The sequence below is a fragment of the Anomaloglossus baeobatrachus genome, chromosome 4, assembly GCF_048569485.1.
Source record: "Anomaloglossus baeobatrachus isolate aAnoBae1 chromosome 4, aAnoBae1.hap1, whole genome shotgun sequence".
NCBI lineage: Eukaryota > Metazoa > Chordata > Amphibia > Anura > Aromobatidae > Anomaloglossus > Anomaloglossus baeobatrachus.
Window position 1 is genome coordinate 374,226,582 of NC_134356.1, and position 21,479 is coordinate 374,248,060.

Sequence of the window (21,479 nt, forward strand, 5' to 3'; positions counted from 1 at the left end):
AGCTTTCTGAGATAAATATTCTTTGTGTATTACAATTTTCCAGTCATACCACTCTCTGACCCACACTGATATGTAAAATTGTTTGAAAAGTAAGAGGTGATTTTTTTTATACCATATTTTTCATTTTATAAGATGCACCGGATTATAAGACGCACCCCAAATTTAGAGGGAAAAAAAGGGTGATAGGTGTCTTACGTAGAGGGGGCACTAGCGGTGATGGAGTGGGGTCACAGGAGGATGGGACAGTGCTGGAGTAGGGCGATGCTGCAGGCGCTGCAATGGGGACTGTGCTGGCTGCGTGGTCTGTCCTGGCTGCGGGGGCCGGGTTGAACAGGGCAGTGTGACGGGTGTCCCATCCCCAATTGCTCTGCCCGCATTGCGGGCTTCAAAGAAATGATGCCCGGAGGTGGCGCGTGCGCAGATTGAGCTCTCAGCTCAGTGACAAGCCGAGATCTCATCTGCGCATGCGCACATCCGGGTGCCATTTTCCTGAAGTCCGCTGCTGGAAGATCAATGGGCCGGAGGCGGAGCATGCGCAGATGAGATCTTGAGCTGAAAGTTCCATCTGCTCACACGCTGACTCCCGGCGCCATTTCTTTGAAGCCCGCATCGCCAACAAAGCATATGTAACACCCGCTGCACCACCCTGCTCTATACAGCCAGTTAGCATGGGCCCCGGCGCCAGCACGGGCCCCAGCCACTAGCATAGTCCCCACTGCCAGCACAGCGCCCATTCTCTACCTCCCGGTAAGCTACATACAAATTGTAAGACGCACCCCTCATTTTCCTCCCAAATATTTGGGAGGAAAAGTGCGTCTTACAATCCAAAAAATTTGGTACTTTCAAACGCTAAACTCGGTAAAAATATTGAAAATATTCCATCAATTATAGTTTTTTCACAAACACTGACTTCATAGGCCCAACGAGCCACAGCTTTTTTCACATCTTGAATTAAAAGATTTAGCCAGGGACTTGGACCTTCCAAAACATTGTGCAGAACTTTTAGTCTATAGAGACTAAAGTGGGCTTTACACGCTGCGATCTCACTAGCGAGATCGCAAGCGATCGTACTCGCCCCCGTCGGTTGTGTGACACGGGCAAATCGCTGCCCGTCGCGCATAACCTAGCTAACACCCGTCACACAGACTTACCTGTCCTGCGACGTCGCTCTGGCCGGCGATCCGCCTCCTTTCTAAGGGGGCGGGTCATGCGGCGTCACAGCGACGTCACACGCCAGCCATCCAATAGAAGTGGAGGGGCGGAAATGAGCGGGACGTAAACATCCCGCCCACCTTCTTCCTTCTGCATTGCCGGTGGAGGCAGGTAAGGAGATGTTCCTCGCTCCTGCGGTGTCACACACAGCGATGTGTGCTGCCGCAGGAACGAGGAACAACATCGCTAATTAGAAGATAGCGTTTTTTTGTTTTAAGACGACCTCTCCGCGCCAAACGATTTTGTCCGCTTTTGCGATCGTTTTAGGTCGCACATAAGAGTCACACACTGCAATATCGTTAATGACGCCGGATGTGCGTCACAAACAACGTGACCCCGACGATAAATCATTAACGATATCGTAGCGTGTAAAGCCCGCTTTAAGGAAAAGAATCTGCTAGCTCCTGGTGCCTGTTTTTCATGGTAAAGAAGCAGTGTAAAGGAATCCCTGCCATACTTTTCTCTGTGCTGCAGTGAGGTTTCTGGGCTGATGGAAAAAATTAACATTATGTACAATGTGAGTAAGTGAAGACTCTCTTTGTTGAGTCATCAAAAAAAGTCTAAAAGCTGTGCTACTGCATAATGGCAGCACATATGCTTCAGTGCCTGTAGGACATTCTGTGCACTTGGGGGAAAGCAATAAGAATTTAGACTTTTTTCTCAAGAAACTTAGCTACATGGATCAAGGATGATCAATATCTGGTGATCTGAAAGTTCTCTCTTTTCTCTTTGTGCAGCAAGGAGGATACAAGATGTACCCATGCTTTTGTGTCAATGGGACAGCAGGGATAGAACTCCTCACTGGAGCCAAAAAAGTTGGCCAATGATAATATCTTTACAACCTGGATTCAAGAATATACACTGCTCAAAAACATAAAGGGAACACTTACACTGTGTTGTTTAACTCCAAGTCAATCACACTTCTCTGAAATCAACCTGTCCAGTTATGAAGCAACATTGATTATGAATCAATTTCTCCTGCTATTGTGCAAGTGGAACAGACAACAGGTAGAAATGATAGGCAATTAGCAAGACAACCCCTATAAATGAGTGGTTCTGCAGGTGGTGACCACAGACCATTTCTCTGTTCTCATCCTTTTTTGATTTTCTTTTCGGCATTTCTGCATTTTTTCATTGCTCTCACCATGCTAGAGGTAGAATGAGGCATTGTCTACAACCCAGACAAGTTGCTCAGGTAGTGACAAGAAGGTTAGCTGTGTCTGTCAGCACAGTGTCCATGGCATGGAGCAGATACACCAGAAGACAGGCCAGTACACCAGGAGACAAGGAGGATGTTATAAGAGGGCCACAACTCAGCAACAGGAACCCTACCTCCTCCTTTGTGCAAGGAGAAACAGGAGACGCAGTGCCAGAGCCTTTCAAAATGACCTCCAGCAAGCCACTAATATCCATGTGTTTGCTCAAATTGTCAGAAACAGACTGATTCCATCAGGGTGGTATTGGGGCCTTAAGTCCATATGTGTGTGTTGTGCTTACAGCCCAAAACCGTGCAAGGCAATTGGCATTTGTCAGAGAAGACCAAGATTGGCAGATTTGACATTGGCACCCTATGCTCTTCATAGATGAGAGCAGGTTCACACTGAGCACATATCACAGATGTGACAGAGTCTGGATACTTTGTGGAGAACGTTCTGCTGCCTGCAACATCCTCCAACATGACTGGTTTGGCAATGGGTCAGTAATGCTATGGGTAGGAATTTCTTTGGAGGGCCGCACAGCCGTCCATGTGCTAGTCAGAGGTACTCTGTTTGCCATTAGGTAATGGGATGAGATCCTCAGACACCTTGTGAGACTATATGCAGGTGCAGTGGGCCCTGGGTTCTTTCTGATGCATGACAATTCTAGGCCTCATGTGGCTCAAGTGTGTAATTAGTTCCTGCATGATGAAGGCATTGATGCTGTGGACTGGCCTGCCTGTTCTCCAGACCTGAATCCAGCACCTCTGGGACATGTCTCATTCCATCGACCAACCCCACATTGCACCACAGACTCTCCAGGAGTTGATTGATGCTTTAATCCAGGTCTGGGAGGAGAGCCTTCAGGCAGGAGAATATGTGCGTCCCATCAGGAGCTTGCCCAGACATTGTAGGGAAGTCATTCAGGCAAATGGTGGCCACACACACACACTTCATTTCCTTGTCTTAAGGTATTTTCAATGAAGTTGGATCAGCCTTTAATTTGATTTTCTACTTTGATTTTGATTCCAAATCCAGACTGCCATGGGATATTAATTTTTGATTTACAATGATCATTTTTATCTTTTAATGTTCTCAACACATTCCACTATGTCATGAATAAAGATTTGCAACTGGAATATTTCATTCATTGACATCTAGGATGTGGTATTTTAGTGTTTCCTTTATTTTTTGGGAGCAGTATAGCTGCGGAAAACTTAGTTAAGCCTGCTTTACACGGGACGACCGATTGTGCGATTTCACAATCGATCGTACCCGCCCCCGTCGTTTGTGCGTCACGGGCAAATCGCTGCCCGTGTCGCATAAAGTCGTGAAACCCCCGTCACACGTACTTACCTGCTGAGCGACCTCGCTGTGGGCGGCGAACGTCCACTTCCTGAATGGGGAGGGACGTTCGGCGTCACAGCGACGTCACACAGTCGCCGGCCAATAGAAGCTGAGGGGCAGAGATGAGCGGGATGTAAACATCCCGCCCACCTCCTTCCTTCCGTATAGACGACGGGAGCCGTGGGACGCAGATAAGCAGAGTTCATCACTCCCGTGGTGTCACACGGAGCAACGTGTGCTGCCACGGGAACGATGAACAACCGGCACAAGAAAAAATAAACGATATTATGAAACTGAGCGACGAGTACACGACTAACGATTTGTGAGCGATACTGTGTCGCTCAGAGGTTTCACACAAGACGATGTCGTGTATGATGCCGGATGTGCGTCACGAAAACCGTGACCCCGACGATGCATCGCACGATCCGTCGTCTCGTGTAAAGCACCCTTTAGTTTAGCTTTCTTGCCACCACTCTACATTGTTTGCACTGATGAAGCAGTTTGTGAAAGCTCTACCGAAAGAAGGAGAGCCTTTTAAGTATCTGTGTACCAAGTTTCAGGAACTGTCCGAAGCAAAACTGAAGCAAAGCGGATATTCGGAAAAACTCATGAAGGATAACATGTTTGATGCAAAACTAAAAGCTTTTGAGAAAAGGGCTTGTGATTCTTTTTAAGAAGTTGTGAAGAAATTTGTAAGTAACAACATAGATCCAAAATTTAAGTTCATCGTCGAGATCATGCTGAAACATTTCAAAGACTTGGATTGCTTGATAAAGTTGAAGCTACATTTTTATATTCCACTTGGACCACTTTACCGAAAACCTTGATACTATTAGCAGAGAGCAAGGAGACAGATTTCATTAGGATATCAAAGAGATGGGACAAAAAGGTACATGGAACGTGAACATGATGTGGGACTACTGCTTGATACTTCAAAGAGAAGATCTGCAAGCCTGTTACAAGAAAAAAGGGCTCAAGAGAAGCTTTGAAGAGAAAAGGAAAAGGCACAAGAATTTATTTTAAATAAAGTTGCAGAATGAATATTCAACAAATCTTTATTGTAGCCAAAAAGGAACACAATATCTAATATATAAATGTGTGTTTGTGTGTGTGTGTGTGTGTATGTATGTATTTGTGTGTATGTCCGCTAAAGGAATCTGCACCGTCGCATTTACAATCACGACAGTTTGCACAGGCTCTTCATTCAACTCAGGGAACATCATAGACTATGTTTTGAGGGGGAAAATGTAACCCCGCGATTTAAAGTTATTCGCCAAAAAAACTGCTTACCTTAAAGTCAATGGAGCTGGGAGCTACAGGTCATTAATAGGAGCTCTGATTGGTTGATATAGGCAAGGAAGGATATTCATAGTATAAAACAGCTTATGTGTGCGGTAATATGATTTCAGTGGAGAGACAGATACAGAGTGAGACAGACACAGAGGGACAGAGAGGCAGACAGGGAGAGAGACATAGAGACAGACAGAGAGAGAGACGAATACAGAGAGACAGAGGGAGAGAGATAGAGAAAGCGACAAACAGAGACAGAGAGAGACAGATGGACTGAGACAGAGAGTTGGAGAGAGACAGAGAGACAGTTACTATCCCGAGCAACGACGGGTACTGCAGCTAGTTATATAGATACATTTGAAACTAGAAATTTACATACACTATCTAAAAAGACACATCTGCATGTTTTTCTCATTTTCTAACATGAAATCAGAATCAACCTTTCCCATTTTAGGTCCATTAGGATTATCAAATGTATTTATATTTGCCAAATGCCAGAATAATGAGAGAGAGAACATTTAACCCTGCTGTTCTGTCAGCATTTACTATACACTTGTACTGCTTCGGGTCAATATGACCCGACCTATTAAAATCTTGATTTTTAGCTACTGAAAGTGTTTTATTGGAATACTTATTTAATTATTAAACTGTAGGTGAACATGGTTGATCATAAACAACTGAAAATGAGATTAAAACTTAATTTTTATTTATTTTTTTTCAGAAAAAGGTTACACGGGCTGTTTGCAACTATGTTCGCTTTACAGCATTCTTCACACAAATACCAAACATGCTTTAGATTTCTATTACTATAACATGAAATCTAGCTAAATCTATCTTTGTGATAACATATTTTATAAAACAGCAACTGATAAATAATAAAAACTTCAGTTTTTCTTTTTTCTTTCTAAAAAGTTTGAACAGGTTCATGCATTTTTGCTGTGAACACAATAATAAAACAAGTGTCCTTCACATAGATATTTTGCACACCCATCACATGTCAGATTTGTTTTATTGTCACAAGAAGATGGACAAAAGCTACATCTCTTCCTTTTTTGGCTAGTAGCTGTGTTGGTAGAGGAGGCCGTGGGTATCGTAGCTTTTCTGGAGGAGGCCGTGGGTATCGTAGCTTTGCTGGTGGAGGCCGTGGGTATCGTAGATTTTCTGGTGGAGGCCGTGGGTATCGTAGCTGTGTTGGTGGAGGCCGTGGGTATCGTAGCTTTGCTGATGGAGGCCATGGGTATCATAGTTGTGCTGGTGGAGGCCCCGGAGTCTCTTTCTTGAGCATGCTGCTGGACATTATTCACAATGGCTGCTGCTCCTTCACTTCTGCGGTTTATTTTTCTGGCTTCGATATACGGCCTTACTAGGGATTTTCCTAATTATTTGAGAAAAATTCTTCTTTTATGCAGCTTATTTCTGTTCCAATTGGGGTCGATTTCTCTCCATAAAACAAATGCATTGTATGCATAAACATGCAGAATGTTGTAAAATATAATCATTGGCCATCGATTGGTTTTCTGTTTGCATGTGTATGTTGATATTGCTTGATCTAGAGCAGACCTGGGCAAGGGGCGGCCCGCGGGCCACATCCGGCCCGCCTGCTCTCTGTGACCGGCCCGCCCGTCTTCAGCCGGTGCAGTGGAGCCGGGCTGCAGCGTGCCGAGCAGGAAGAGATCCTGTGCAGGTCCGCACAGTCAGTGCAGGAGAAGAAGCAGCACAGCAGACAGAATAATTCATCCTGCACTGTAGGACCTGCGATGATGTCACGCCCATGTGACTGTGTGGGAGGAGACACAGGATGCCGGGCAGAAAGCAAGATACTGAATCCTGAAGGAGATGTGGACACATGATGACTGGTAATAAGAAAAGAGGGGACATGAGGGGGAGGGGGGCTGCAGGGTGAGTGCATATGAGGGCTGCAGACTGACAGAAGGATGTGAATGGGTGCAGAGTGTTTGAGAGGGGTAAGTTGGGGTACAGGCAGGGTGAGATATGTGGGCAGGGTGTGTGACATATGGGGGTGTAGTGTGTGTGATATGGGGGTGCAGGCTGTATGGGAAGCAGGGTGTGTGACATATGGGGGTGTAGTATATTACAGGTGTGCTATATGGAGGTGTATATAGTGGTGTAGTATATGGGGTGTAGTGATGTAGTATATTACAGGTGTGCTATATGGAGGTGTATATTACAGGTGTGCTCTATGGAGGTATAGTATATTACAGGTGTGCTATATGGAGGTGTATATTACAGGTGTGCTCTATGGAGGTATAGTATATTACAGGTGTGCTATATGGAGGTGTAGTATATTACAGGTGTGCTATATGGAGGTGTAGTATATTACAGGTGTGCTATATGGAGGTGTAGTATATTACAGGTGTGCTATATGGAGGTGTATATTACAGGTGTGCTATATGGAGGTGTATATAGTGGTGTAGTATATGGGGTGTAGTGATGTAGTATATTACAGGTGTGCTATATGGAGGTGTATATTACAGGTGTGCTATATGGAGGTGTAGTATATTACAGGTGTGCTATATGGAGGTGTATATTACAGGTGTGATATATGGAGGTGTAGTATATGGGGTGTAGTGATGTAGTATATTACAGGTGTATATGGGGTGTAGTGATGTAGTATATTACAGGTGTATATAGGGGTGTAGTGATGTAGTATATTACAGGTGTATATAGGGGTGTAGTGATGTAGTATATTACAGGTGTATATAGGGGTGTAGTGATGTAGTATATTACAGGTGTATATAGGGGTGTAGTGATGTAGTATATTACAGGTGTATATGGGGTGTAGTGATGTAGTATATTACAGGTGTATATAGGGGTGTAGTGATGTAGTATATTACAGGTGTGCTATATGGAGGTGTAGTATATTACAGGTGTGCTATATGGAGGTGTATATAGTGGTGTAGTATATGGGGTGTAGTGATGTAGTATATTACAGGTGTGCTATATGGAGGTGTATATTACAGGTGTGCTATATGGAGGTGTAGTATATTACAGGTGTATATAGGGGTGTAGTGATGTAGTATATTACAGGTGTATATAGGGGTGTAGTGATGTAGTATATTACAGGTGTATATAGGGGTGTAGTGATGTAGTATATTACAGGTGTATATAGGGGTGTAGTGATGTAGTATATTACAGGTGTATATAGGGGTGTAGTGATGTAGTATATTACAGGTGTACTATATGGAGTTGTAGTATATTACAGGTGTGCTATATGGAGTTGTAGTATATTACAGGTGTGCTATATGGAGTTGTAGTATATTACAGGTGTAGTATATGGGGTGTAGTGATGTAGTATATTACAGGTGTAGTATATAGGGGTGTAATGATGTAGTATATCGGAGGTGTATTATATAGTGGTGTAGTATAATACAAATGTATATGGGGGTGTAGTATATTACAGGTATATGGGGGGTGTAGTATAATACAGGTATAGTATATAGGGGTGTAGTGGTGTAGTTTATTACAGGTGTAGTATATGGAGGGGGTGTAGTGATGTAGTATATTGGGTAGAACTGAGTTAATTATATTAGTCCGGCCCTCTAAACCAATCCCAATTTCTCATGCGGCCCCATGGGAAAATTAATTGCCCACCCCTGATCTAGAGTATCACTACCCTTTGTGTGGCATTATAATCTAATATGTCCAGCTTTCTGTCTTCTCGATTACTTATTGCATTGTCATGGTGCATTGTGCTCATTAGATTGACCTGTTTGTTTTTTTTGGGAACGTAAGACACAACTGTTGTATCTCCAGTAAAATAAAAAGTAGAACTTTATTCATCTCTTTTACTAAGGATACCTTACGGCAGTTCTGTCTTGTTTTTCCTTATAGTACCCAGCATGGTAAGTTGTCTTTTTCGCGACATCTGAACACCTCGCATACCCTGATTTTTTTCAGCTCTTTCTCTTACTGATAAGAACAGTGAAACCTCCACCCTTTTGAATAATGAGATGAAGTACACAGGAAAACAAATACATTTTGCAGGCAGAAATAATTAGCGACCTGTTGAACAGTATAAAATGTTATCAGGTCATTTTGACCCGAACAGTACAAGTGTAACAATCAGCGTGTAGCAAAAAAGTAAACAAAAAAAAAAACCCCATCACTCATAGTAAGAACCCCTCAAATATGGAAAAGTCCATTAATCACAAGTTTCAGATCTTCATAATAAATAATCTGCAGGGTCTCAAATTTCATTTTGGGTCATATGGCCCCGAACAGGACAGCAGAGTTAAGGCATTTTTATTACTTCCTGCAAAATAAAAACTTTACATACATTTCATTAGTATTTGGTACCATTGCCCTTAAACTGTATGACTAAGGTCTAACATTTTGGATATCCATCCACAAGCTTCTCACAATAGTTGGTAAGAATTTGGGCCCATTCCTACTGACAGAACTGGTGCAATTGAGCCATGTTTATAGGTCGCCTTGCTTGCACCAACCTTTTCAGCTTTACCTATAAATTTTCAATAAGATTGAGATCAGGGCTTTGTGATGGCCACTCCAAAATATTGACTTTGTTATTCTTAAGCCAATTTGTACCCAGTTTGGCAGTATGCTTTGGGTCATTGTCCATTTGAAACACTCATTTCCGCTCAAGCTTTAAGTTCCTGGCTAATATCTTGAGATATTACTTCAGTATTGCCACATAATCTTCCTTCTTCATGATGCCATCTATTTTGTGAAGTGCACCAATCCCTCCTGCAGCAAAACAACCCCACAGCACGATGCTGCCACCCCGTTTCATAGTTGGGATGGTGTTCTTAGTCTTCAAAGTTTCTCCCTTTTTCCTTCAAATGTAACGATGGTCATTATGGCCATACAATTCAATTTTAGTTTCGTCAGACCCACAGGATATGTCTCCAAAAATTAAGGTCTTTGTTCCTGTGTGCATTTGCAAACATTAATCTGGCTTTTTATGTTTTGTTTTTAAGTAATGGCTTCTTCCTGGCAGAGTGGCCTTTCAGCTCATGTTGATACAGTATTTGTTTTACTGTGAATAATAACACAATCTTACCAGCTTCCGCCAGCATCTTCACAAGGACTTTTGCTTTTGTTCTTGGGTCGATATGCACATGTCTCACCAAAGTACGTTCATCTTTGGTATACAGGACTTGTCTCCTTCTTGAGTGATATGATGGCTGGACATTCCCATCTTGTTTGTGCGTCTGCATAATTGTTTGTACATGTGAATGAGGCACCTTCAGGTATCTGGAAATTATACCCAAGGATGAACCAGACCTGTACAAGTCCACATTTTTCTTCCTGAGATCTTTGCTGATTTCTATTAACTTTCCCAAGATGCTACACAAAGAAGCTGCATGTTTCAGGTGTGCATTAAAATACATCCACAGGTGTGTCTCTAATGAACTCAGATGTTCCCAATAAGAAATCAAAAGCTTCCAAACACATGACTTAATCATATGGGCTGTCCCATATTGTTTAAAGGCATAGTACTGTTAGGGTATGTCCGCACGCTGCGCTCTTGATTTGAAGAAAAGAAAAAAAAAAGCACCCTCTAGCAGACTTTGACAAATGTAAACACTGCGTTTGACAAAAAAAAGCGTTTACCCTGTGTTTGGGCTGGGTTTTGGATAGTGCGTTTTTAAAGGAAATATATGATAGGATAGGATTTGATAGATAGCTAGAATACATAGATAGAATGATAGAAAAAATAGATAGAAAGAGTAGATAGCATGACTGCCCGCAAACAGCAGACAAAGCCATGCAATGAGAATAAACTCGGGTGAACTTCTGAGGTCAGTGCCAGGACACAGGCAGTAGTGCGGGGTCCACAACTGTGACGTCAGAGCTTCACCGAGTTCACTGTCATCTCATGGCCTGATTTACGGTCACAGGTGAAGGACTCAGATCGTGCTGATCGTGCGGCTCACTTTAGTCACTGGGGTGATTTGCTGTCACAGGTGGAGGACTCCAGCTGTGGCCGCGGTAACCTGAGTGACGTCACCGCGACTCACTTCAGTTACTGCGTGGAGCTCACAGAGAGCGGTCATGCTCTATGGCCACTCAATGTGAGCTTCGATCTAGCAAAGCTGAAAGCATCGTGGGACCTCTGTGGATTACGTTGGACCTGGAAGGGTGTTTGGGGATTAAAAAAGTGGTGAAAGAGGGGTTTTTTTTTTGTCTTTTATTCCATATAAAGGATTTTTTGGGTGTATGTGTTTATTTACTTTCACTTACAGATTAATCATGGGGGTGTCTCATAGACGCCTGCCATGATTAACCTAGGACTTAGTTGCCGCTATGGGCTGCCATTAACTCCTTATTTCCCCAATTGCCACCAGGGCATTCGGGATAATCCGGGTAAGGTCCCGGGACTGTCGCATCTAATGGATGCGGCAATTCCGGGCGGCTGCTAATATTTTTAGGTTGGGGGGCAGCCTAAAAACAATAGGCCTCCCCAGTCTGAGAATATCAGCTCTCAGCTGTGTAACTTTATTTTGTCTGGCTATCAATTGAAGTGGGAACCGCACGTCGTTTTTTTTGATTATTTATTTATTTTACTGCGCGATATAGACCCACCCTCCGGCGGCTGTGATTTGGTTGCAGTGAGACAGCTGTCACTAAGTGTGGGGGCTCATCTGAATGCAACCAATCATAGGTGCCAGTGGGTGAGGAAAGCAGTGAATATGAGATGAGCCTAATGGAGCAGCCGGCACTTTCAGAAGCAGGAGAAGCCGCCGAAACAGTGTGACAGCCGTGCAGCACCTCGCCGGTGATCGGAAGGAGAGACCGACCGACAGAGAGAAAGAGAGACCGATAGAGAGAGAGAGAGAGAGACCGACACTGACAGAGAGAGAGAGAGAGAGAGAGATGGACACCAACAGAGAGAGAGAGACTGACACTGACAGAGAGAGACCGAAAGACCTGCGTTTTTGTTGACAAGAACGCATCCAATGCAACCAAAATGCAGTGCAAACGCACAGCTAAACATTTTGGTTGCTTTTTGACACATCTTATTAATTTCAATGGGTGGAAAATGCAACCAAAACGCAAAGAAGAAGTTACATGCTGCTTTTTTTTAGGCAACGATTTTGACAAATATTTGACAAACAAAATGCTGCCAAAAAATCAGCAACGTGTGCATGGAATTTATTGACTTCTCATTGACTTTGCTCGGGAAGTACAACGCATGCATTTTGTCAATGGCACAGTGCAGTTTAAAATGCAGCCAAAACGCAGGAAAACGCACACGTGCGCACATGTCCTTAGTGTATGTAAACTTTTGACTTTGCAGAAAATAATAAAAAAATGCCTTTAGACATTCTTGCTCTCTGTCCTAAATGACTGAAAATAGGAGAGGTTTATTCTGATTTCATGTCAGATAGTGAGAAAAACATGCACATGTGGCTTTTTAGGTAAGGTATGTAAACTTTTGGTTTCAACTGTATATATAGTGTACATTGTTGGCTACAATAAAAAATGTTCTTGTTCATCTGACTTGTATGTAATTTCATGCACATTTTGTACGAAATCAATATGTGATGGCTAAAAATAGAAGTTTTGGGGTTTTTTTCGTTTTTTTTTTAAATTGACACATAAGAAAACATACGAATCAGTAATTAGATTTGGAAAATATTCATAAACCCAAATTTTGCATACCTGTGTATTCATTACCAGTGGCTCTGAAGTCACATATTTGCCCTTGTGTGCTATGTATGTGGCATCTCAGCTAGAGGTGTTTCAGAACTTGACACCAACTTGGCACCGCACAAATGTTTGTTTGCCAAGTGCTTTTTTTAATAGCTTAAATGTGAGATCCAAAGGTTTTGATTGATGTCTATGCATTCTTATCCCCCATGTTGGACTTTGAAGCTTGCTTACTTATTCAGTGAATGAATCATCCTTAACTTGGATTCTCATATGTGTAAACTAAGTTTTCGTTGTAGTAAATTTATTTCATAATAAACTATATAAATATGCACAAAAACATCCTTGTTCTCAGACTAATACAAAAACGTTTCTGTTTCTATGCCTACATTACTGGTAATGGCACCACCTTTGAAAGTTTCACTACAGACTATCCACAGATGTAAAATAAACATTAACATACAAATGTTCCACATGCACCGCAGCCTGGTGTAATTTTTATAGGTACTGTATAGTTTGCCAAAAATAGCATTAATGTCTACTAAACTGGATATATTCCATGGCAATTAAACTGGATCATTAAAAACATTTTCTGAAGAAGCCTTCACATTTATATCCATCAGCCATCACATGAAAGCCAATGACAAGGACAACCTAATAAAAATTATCTCATGGCAATGCCAAGGTAAAATGATCAAGTTGAGTTACCGTATTTTTCGGCCTATAAAACGCACCGGACCATAAGACGCACCCTGGTTTTAGAGAAGAAAATAGGAAGATAAAATTTTAAGCAAAAAATGTGGTCATGACACACAGTTATGGGGCGAGGATCTGCTGCTGACACTGTTATGGGGGTAATGTCCCCAAATTCTCTACTAAGGTACCCCATCTTGGTAATGATCCTCCTGCCTTGTATATGATCCCCATGCTTGTATACATATGTCCCTCATCCTGGTATAGCCCCGATTCCTGCTATATTACGCCATCCTGGTATGTGCTCTCATCCTGCTATATACCCCTTCCTGGCATATGGCCGTATCCGGTTATATACCCCCATGCTGGAGTATGGCCGCATCCTGCTATATACCCCCATCCTGCTATACACCCCCCATCCTGCTGTATACCCCCATCCTGCTATATACCCCCATCCTGCTATATACCCCCCATCCTGCTATATACCCCCCCATCCTGCAATATACCCCCATCTTGCTATATACCCCCATCTTGCTATATACCCCCATCCTGCTATATACCCCCATCCTGCTATATACCCCCATGCTGCTATATGGCCTGCATCCTGTGGCACACAAAAAAATAAACGTTCATACTCACCTTACCTCACTTCCTGCAGCATCGCTCCCCCGTCTGTGCCGGCAGCAGCGCCAAAGAGTGGAGCCGGCCACGATCCTTGCAGCATCGCAATGTCCTCCTGTCTGTGCCAGCCGCGGCTGTGTGTGGACACGTGCGCACAGCGATGACGTCATCGCCGTGCGCACCGCTAGTCTCCACACACAGCCGCAGCTGGCACAGACAGGAGGACACCGCAATGCTGCAGGGATCGTGGTCGGTGAGTGTACTGATTCACTGCACCCCGCGCTGATGATGATGTGCGGGGAGCAGTAAATACAGCCGCACATGATCACTCCAGGCTGTAGTTGCCAGGGGTGATCATGCGGGCCGGCTGTTTACTATGCGCGCGTCCCCCGCCCATCATCTCACCCACCTGTCAGCGCCGATTCAGCGCTGAGACATGATGGGCGGGATGATGGGCGTGCATATTAAATGAGCGGACCCACGTGGTTACAGCAGGCGCTGCTGCAATCTGCTCGTGCCCCCGATGACCCCGCCACCGCAGCACCCTCATTCCCCGCGGCCCTACATTCAGACTATAAGATGCACCCCCCACTTTCCCCCAACATTTGGGGGGAAAAAAGTGTGTCTTATAGTCCGAAAAATACGGTACTTTGACAAGAACCAAAGTTTGATAAACAGATGACTGGGTCCAAGTATCTCCAAAATGGCAGGTCTTGTGGGGTGTTTCTGGTGTACAGTGGTTAGTACCTATAAAACAGTGGTCCAAGGTAGCACAACTAGTAAACTTGCAACAGGGTTATTGCCGTCCAAGGCTCATTAATGCTCCCGGTGGGCAAAGACTAGCCTGTCTGGTGCAGTCCCACAGAAAAGGTACTGTATGTAGTGAATGCAAGCTATGAAGGAAAGTGCACCGCAGCTTACAGCATGTGGGGTTGAGTGGTTGCCAACCTACTGGAGTGTCAATGCAGATGCCTGTGTACTGCCAAAAGCCACAATGGGCATATGAGCACTAGAACTAGATTATAGATTTTTAAAAAACGATGAACTGGTTTGAAGAAACATTTTATTTTACATCATACGGACGGATAGATATGTGTGTTTCCCTGCGGAAGAGATTGCACCAGGATGAGCTGTAGGAAGAAGTCAAGGTAGCTTAAGGTAGTGTAAGGCCCTAGGCAACTTTGGGTGCTTGTGTTTCATGAATGTTTGTATTTTTGACACATACAACTTGCCTAAGTATTGTTGCTGATGTTGCAGACTTATTATACCTCTTCATGTCAATGGTATTCCATAATGGGTGTGTTCTCTAATTCAGCAGGATAACGAGTCCTGCCACACTTCAGAAATTGTTCAGTAAATGTTTGAGAAAAATGATGGATAAGTTCAAGGTGTTGATTTTGGCCACCAAAGATCATAAACCAGTCGAGCATCTGTGGTATGTGCTGGAAAACAAATCAATTCACTGGAGGTCCCACCTCACAACATATGGGACTTAAAGCATCTGCTGCTAATGTGTTCTCACATATGTCTCAGATAACATGGGATACCTTCAGATGACTTGTGGAGTGTTTGCTTTAGGCCAGGGCCACACGGGGACTAATGCGATCCTTGCATGACACTCGGCTCACGCTGGCAGCACAGCAGGAGCTGAGTGCCATGCGAGTGTCACTGAAACTGAGGTCCGATCATGCAAGCGGACCCCAGCTGCTTTGCGGTGGGCCTGCTCTGAGGAGGGGCGGGTCAGTGCTGAGGAGGGGTGGGCCGGCACGGAGAAGAGGGAGGGATTTCTCTCCCTCTCTCTTCCGTAGCCGGCTATTGCCATTCTCGCCCTGCACTTGCGGTACACCGGTGTACTGCAAGTGCAGTGCGATCTTTCTCTTGCCCCATAGACTTGAATGGGTGCGAGAGAGAGTCTCGCATTACACCCGCAGCATGCTGCGATTGTTTTCTCGGTCCGATTGGGCCCGAGAAAATAATCGCTCATGGGTGCTCACACATAGGCTAATATTGGTCCGAGTGGAATGCGATGTTTTATCGCACTCCACTCGCACCGATTTTCATGCCGTGTGTCTTAGGCCGTAGTGGGTCAAGGCTGCTTTGGCGCCACAAGGAGGACTTATACAATAGGCTTGTAGCTTTAATGTTATGGCTGATCGGTATATACTAGTTAATGGATAGATTACAACTAACAGATAATAGCTTTTAGTTATTCTCTACAGTTCTTAAAGTATTATTCCCATCGCCAAGATCCTATCCCAATATATAGTAAGCATAATAATATTAACAAATACCTCCAATTAGAAATGTAGTTGAGTTCTCCTGATATTGCCATATCTCTTACTTCATCTGCAGAGTATTGCAGCTTAGGTATCTGTGGTTACATCCACTCATATAATGACAGTTAGTTGCTTGTGGTCATAAGCATGAAGGCCTAAGCTGCAATGCCCTGCACATGAAGTAAGAGAACGTGGCTATATCAGAACTATACTACATTTCCAACTGGAGGTATTTGCTAATATTGTTGTTATTACAAATATTACATATTGGGATAGGATCTCGGAGATGGGCATGCCCCTTTAATACATACTACAATCTGTTCAATAGAGTATTTCAGTTCTCATTCAATATAAATTTGCAGTAAATATCCTAGCTAGAAATGTAGGATCCAGAACAGGTAAATCAGTACTTGACAGAACACAATTGAAACTTTTTTTCTTTTTAATATTAATAGACGAGGTAAGGGGTGTGCACATATATCATATTGTGATGATACAGCTGCTCAGATCACATCCTCCACAATACAAGACTGTGAATTGCAGGATAAGCAAATGTGTTATAGTTACTTGGTCATCGGTCGCCCATGATAAGATCCGTCCATTCAGAAATCTGTCATCTCCTGCACTTGGAAACTTAATATAACTTGGTGATGTTTCTTTAAGGATGCATCAAGTCACAAAGACGTGAACCGAGGTGTTTTGGCAGAGATTTGTGGCTCTAGGAAATGCTGGCTCCCCTGGCACAGAAGGAGCTTATAAAAAAATCGTAGTAGAGTTAGTTTTTCTGTCTACATACTAGTTGTATAACTTTGACCATTTGTGAAGAATTCTCCTTAGTAAACCTCCTCCTCCATTGATCACACTGCATACAATTGCAGCTGAAGATCATTTCTGCAAACCATCACATTTGTCAGAACACAAGAGGCTAAGAGTTGCTGTGTCTGTATGAAACGCATTTCCAGCCCAGCCTGGGAAATCTAGAAATCCTACTTTGTGCAATGAGATCTGCATTCACAACAATGAACTGCTTTCTGCACTGCTGATTTCTGCCTCTACATACAAAGCTTTTTATAGCTGATGTTTAATTTATCACTTTGTTTTCTTATTAGATATCTGCTCAACCTGCAGTATCTCAGCGTAGCTTACAGCCGAAAGTTTACAGACAAAGGCTTACAGTACCTGGGATCTGGAAAAGGATGTCACAAGATCATCTACTTGGACCTGTCCGGTTGTACTCAGGTTGGTCTGTTGGCTTTGTCTTCATGCACACAGAAAGGGAATCCTTGGAGCGAAGAACTGTGTCTCCCTCTCATTGTGCATCCTACTAGTGCTGGTCCTTCAGGAAACTTGAGCGGTTTTGAATTACAAGGCTGCAGCTGCTTAGGCTCTCCTTAGGCACAGCGCTATATGAACTGGCTGAATTCCAAGGCACTGTCATGCTTAGAAACAGCTAAGACTTACTGGGTAATGAAAAAAAGCTCTAATCTTTTCTCCAAATCTCTTCGCTTTGTTATGAATTCACATTTACTTCTTTTTGAAGAACAATTTTAACTATATAATAAATAACAAAACATAAAACTACAGAAGAAGCAAAGTTGGTTTTTTTATGTTAAATAAACATTTCTATTTCCGGTGAAAATGATGTAACAAACAGTCATGAAGCCTTGCTGCTGCTCAGTCTGATGAATTAGGTGTGAAAAAGCATCAAATCTGTATGTAAAATCTATTGTACATTTTGTTAATGGAAATCTTTTCTAATGTTTGGTGGAAAGATTTATCTTTTACCTTTTCTTTCTTTCTACATGCCTCTTTTAGATCGCTTCTTTTAATAAACATTTTCGTTGCAATCATAGTTACAAAGATTGAAAAAATACTTTTTTTTTCTTCAACTTTTTATTTTGAAAAAATTTTTTCAACATATTTTACAACAAAAGAAACAAAACAAGTATACAAGTATCAGAAACATTTCCCAAGTATACATTCAAATACAGTGTATAATAGACTTATCAGAAAAAAAGACTTCTATTTAGCTGCTTGAATCTCCTTTCTTCCACCTGTATGGTCTTTAGAAGAAATAAGCCATGTGCCAGTCCTTTGTATTGGCCACACGTGTATTTATACATATAAATGAGATCTCCTCTGAGATGTCTTTTTTCCAAGCTAAACAAGGCCACCTTTTCCAATTTCTCATCATATGGGAGGCCTTCCATTCCTTGTAGTAGTCTAGTTAGCCGCCTTTGAACTGACTCTAACTTCTGAATGTCCTTTTTAAAATGTGGAGCCCAAAATTGGATCCCATATTCCAGATGTGGCCTTACAAGTGATTTATAGAGGGGTAACAAAACGTTGGGATCACGGGATCTAATCTCTCTTTTTATACACCCTAAAATCTTGTTTGCTCTGCAGTTGTTGCTTGACATTGAGTACTGATCCTTAAGTTACTTGTAACCAGAATATCCAAGTCATTCGCCTGTTATGATCTACAGAGTATATTTCCATTTAATGTATATGCAGCAATAGGATTACTCCGTCCCAGGTGTATTACTGTACATTTATCAACATTATATTTCCTTTGCCATGCCAGCATCTTATGCAGAGCATTTTGTAATATTGTACTATCAAGATCAGTTTCCTACATAGTTTGGTGTCAGCAAAGACTGACACTTTATTCTCAATCCCATTCACAAGGTCCTTAATAAAGAGATGAAAAAGAATCAGTTCTAAGAATCATCTCAATACAATCATATGTGATTGTTAAGTGAAGCACATACTGTAAGTTGAGAGCAATTAAGATTATTGTATATAATGTTCAGACTGTAAACATAGTTTAATCACTCGCCAGTTTGTAGATGTGACCTGCAGGACTCAGGCTTTTTCTATGAATCCTGGCTGAAATTCAACAGCTTTTTACATATAAATAGGGAATTACATAATAGAGAACTCTGTATCCCTGAGTTTAGTATATCCTTTGTGTTATACTGCTAGTTTTATAGCATAGCATAGGAATCACACGAATATAATCTAAAAGCCCCTACATGTTAATGTGATTGTCAACCGAACCCGTCAATATGGACGCATTTGGCCAAGAGTCTAATGTCTATTGACGTCCCGGACAACTGATCGTTGGGGGTGATGTCAATGGGGCATGTCTGATTTCGGACTACCAATCGCTTTGTTTTTCCGGAGATAATCCATGGATAAACGTTCAGCCAGTGCTTCTTAGAGAACAGAGGAGTTCTTGGCCAGACAAGCACTCCTGTGTATGGGAGAGCTGGCTAAGATGGCTGTAGGCTGAACATTTTGCCAAAGCATAATTCGGCCAATTGCCATCTAATGTATATGGTGGTCTTTAAATACTCATTTAGCACACTTGGAAATGGATATTCAGAACCTGCTAGTGCTTGCACAGGGAACTGGGAAAAGACCGTCCAGTGCTGCAGTGCTTTTTTACATGCTGTAATGACAATAGTCAGAAGCAGTGAGCTCCTTGCCTTCTGTTATGGGTTGGAGTATGCCAGATCGGAAAGCAGCAATAATATCTCAGAAAATATGTGCTCTCTATGGGAATGAGCCCTCTACTAAGGCTGCTTTCACACTACGTTTTTTTAACATGCGTCAGGAACGTTTTTTTGCTGCAAAAGCGGATCCTGCTTTTACAGCAAAAAACGCATGCTAACGCATCTGTTATTTTGCAGGATCCTGTCACTGGATGTTTAGGGGCGGGCATTGGAGTCATGTGATCGGGAGTGAGGGGAACTAAACGTGCCAGACTGGGAGCCGGCTTCTGACAGCTGCAGACGCTCGTAACCAAGGTAAACATCGGGCTTGGATACCCGATATTTATCTTGGTTACGAGTGTCTGCAGCTGCTAGGAGCAGGGCTGCCTGCACACGTAACCAACGTAAACATCGGGTAACTAAGAGAAGTGGTTACCCGATATTTACCTTGGTTACGAGTGTCCGCAGCTCTCAGGTGGGAGAGAGAGACAGGAGAGGGAGGGGGAGAGACAGAGAGAGAGGGAGGAGAGAGAGACAGATCACGCGAGACTGGTTCTGGGCATGCTCAGTACTTTCTGGGCATGCTCAGTACAAAAGCAGGATCCTGTTACAACGCAACTCAACGCATTCTGCTAGGCAGGATCCAGCGCTCATTGAAATGCATTGCAGCTCGCGGCGCAATGTGAAGGATCCTGTGAGATGCGTTATTTTGACAAAGGTAAAAAACGCTACAAGTAGCGTTTTTGAAACATGTTAAAATAACGCAAAAGTACGGATCCTGTGTCTAACGCACGCAAACGCATGCGAACGCAGGTGGACGCGAGTCCATTGCAAATGCATTGAAGTGAAAACGCACTTGCACTGGATCCGTTTTTCCGCTAAAAAAACGTTATGGACGGATGTTAAATAAACGTAGTGTGAAACCAGCCTTAGCCACAACAGGTCCATTCCCGAGTATGCTATTCCTAAGCCATCCTTCAGCCTAAATTCTTCAATAGTATTACTAGCGTCTGAGGTTGAAAATGGAGATCAATGACTTCTTTTTTTATTCCATTCTCACTGTGTTTAATACTAGATCATGCAAAGGTTCTGATACCATTCAAATACTAATAATAATAGTAGTATATTACTAATGTGACGCCCCTGAACTAGTCAGTATGTCACAGGGTACTGCACTCCTTTCTCTTTTGGTGCAGGGCTCAACCCCCAGTGGTTCTGGGATCCTAACCATCGGTATTGCTCCATCAGCATTCAAACCCTAGTCACACCTCACACCACACCCTGTCAGGCACACCAGTGGGTGGTCTAGCTGGAACAGGGCCACTCGCCTAGGGGTCAGACAGACTGGTGGGAGGGAGGAAGTCAGTGAGAAGAAGTGGAGAGCAGATCTTAGAGCAGATGAGTAGTATCTCCCAAAGAGTGAGGAGCAGGGAGTTGGAGCTCCCTGGGAACTTTTGGCTAGGTCTCAGACGGTGGTCTGGGACCGAAGGAGTCGGAGACCCGGTTGCAGGGTATTGGAGAAAGGTGCCAGGTTTAGTTTTGGAGAACGGTCGGCACCGGAGTACCTAGTAACCGAACCAGTACCGAGCACGGCAGGGTACTGGACCCTAGATCAGAGAGAAGCTTCACGCAACCTGATAATTAACCTGTGGAGGATAGTCTGTTTATGACCTTTCCCCAAGAGCTCAGAGATCGAAGGCATCAACACAAAG

General features: G+C 43.2%; 2 protein-coding genes across 2 annotated transcripts in view; one reads left to right on the forward strand and one right to left on the reverse strand.

Annotated features, from left to right (window-relative positions):
• The window catches only part of LRRC17 (leucine rich repeat containing 17), a 94,400-nt gene extending 76,789 nt beyond the window's left edge, over positions 1 to 17,611 (reverse strand). Inside the window, exon 1 of the mRNA XM_075345191.1 lies at positions 17,450 to 17,611. The gene's annotated coding sequence lies outside the window, so the exon portion shown is untranslated. The remainder of the gene's footprint in view (positions 1 to 17,449) is intronic.
• The window catches only part of FBXL13 (F-box and leucine rich repeat protein 13), a 400,423-nt gene that overhangs the window by 259,257 nt on the left and 119,687 nt on the right, over positions 1 to 21,479 (forward strand). The window contains exon 12 of the mRNA XM_075345189.1: positions 17,380 to 17,509. Coding sequence (XP_075201304.1) covers positions 17,380 to 17,509 — 130 coding nt within the window. The remainder of the gene's footprint in view (positions 1 to 17,379; positions 17,510 to 21,479) is intronic.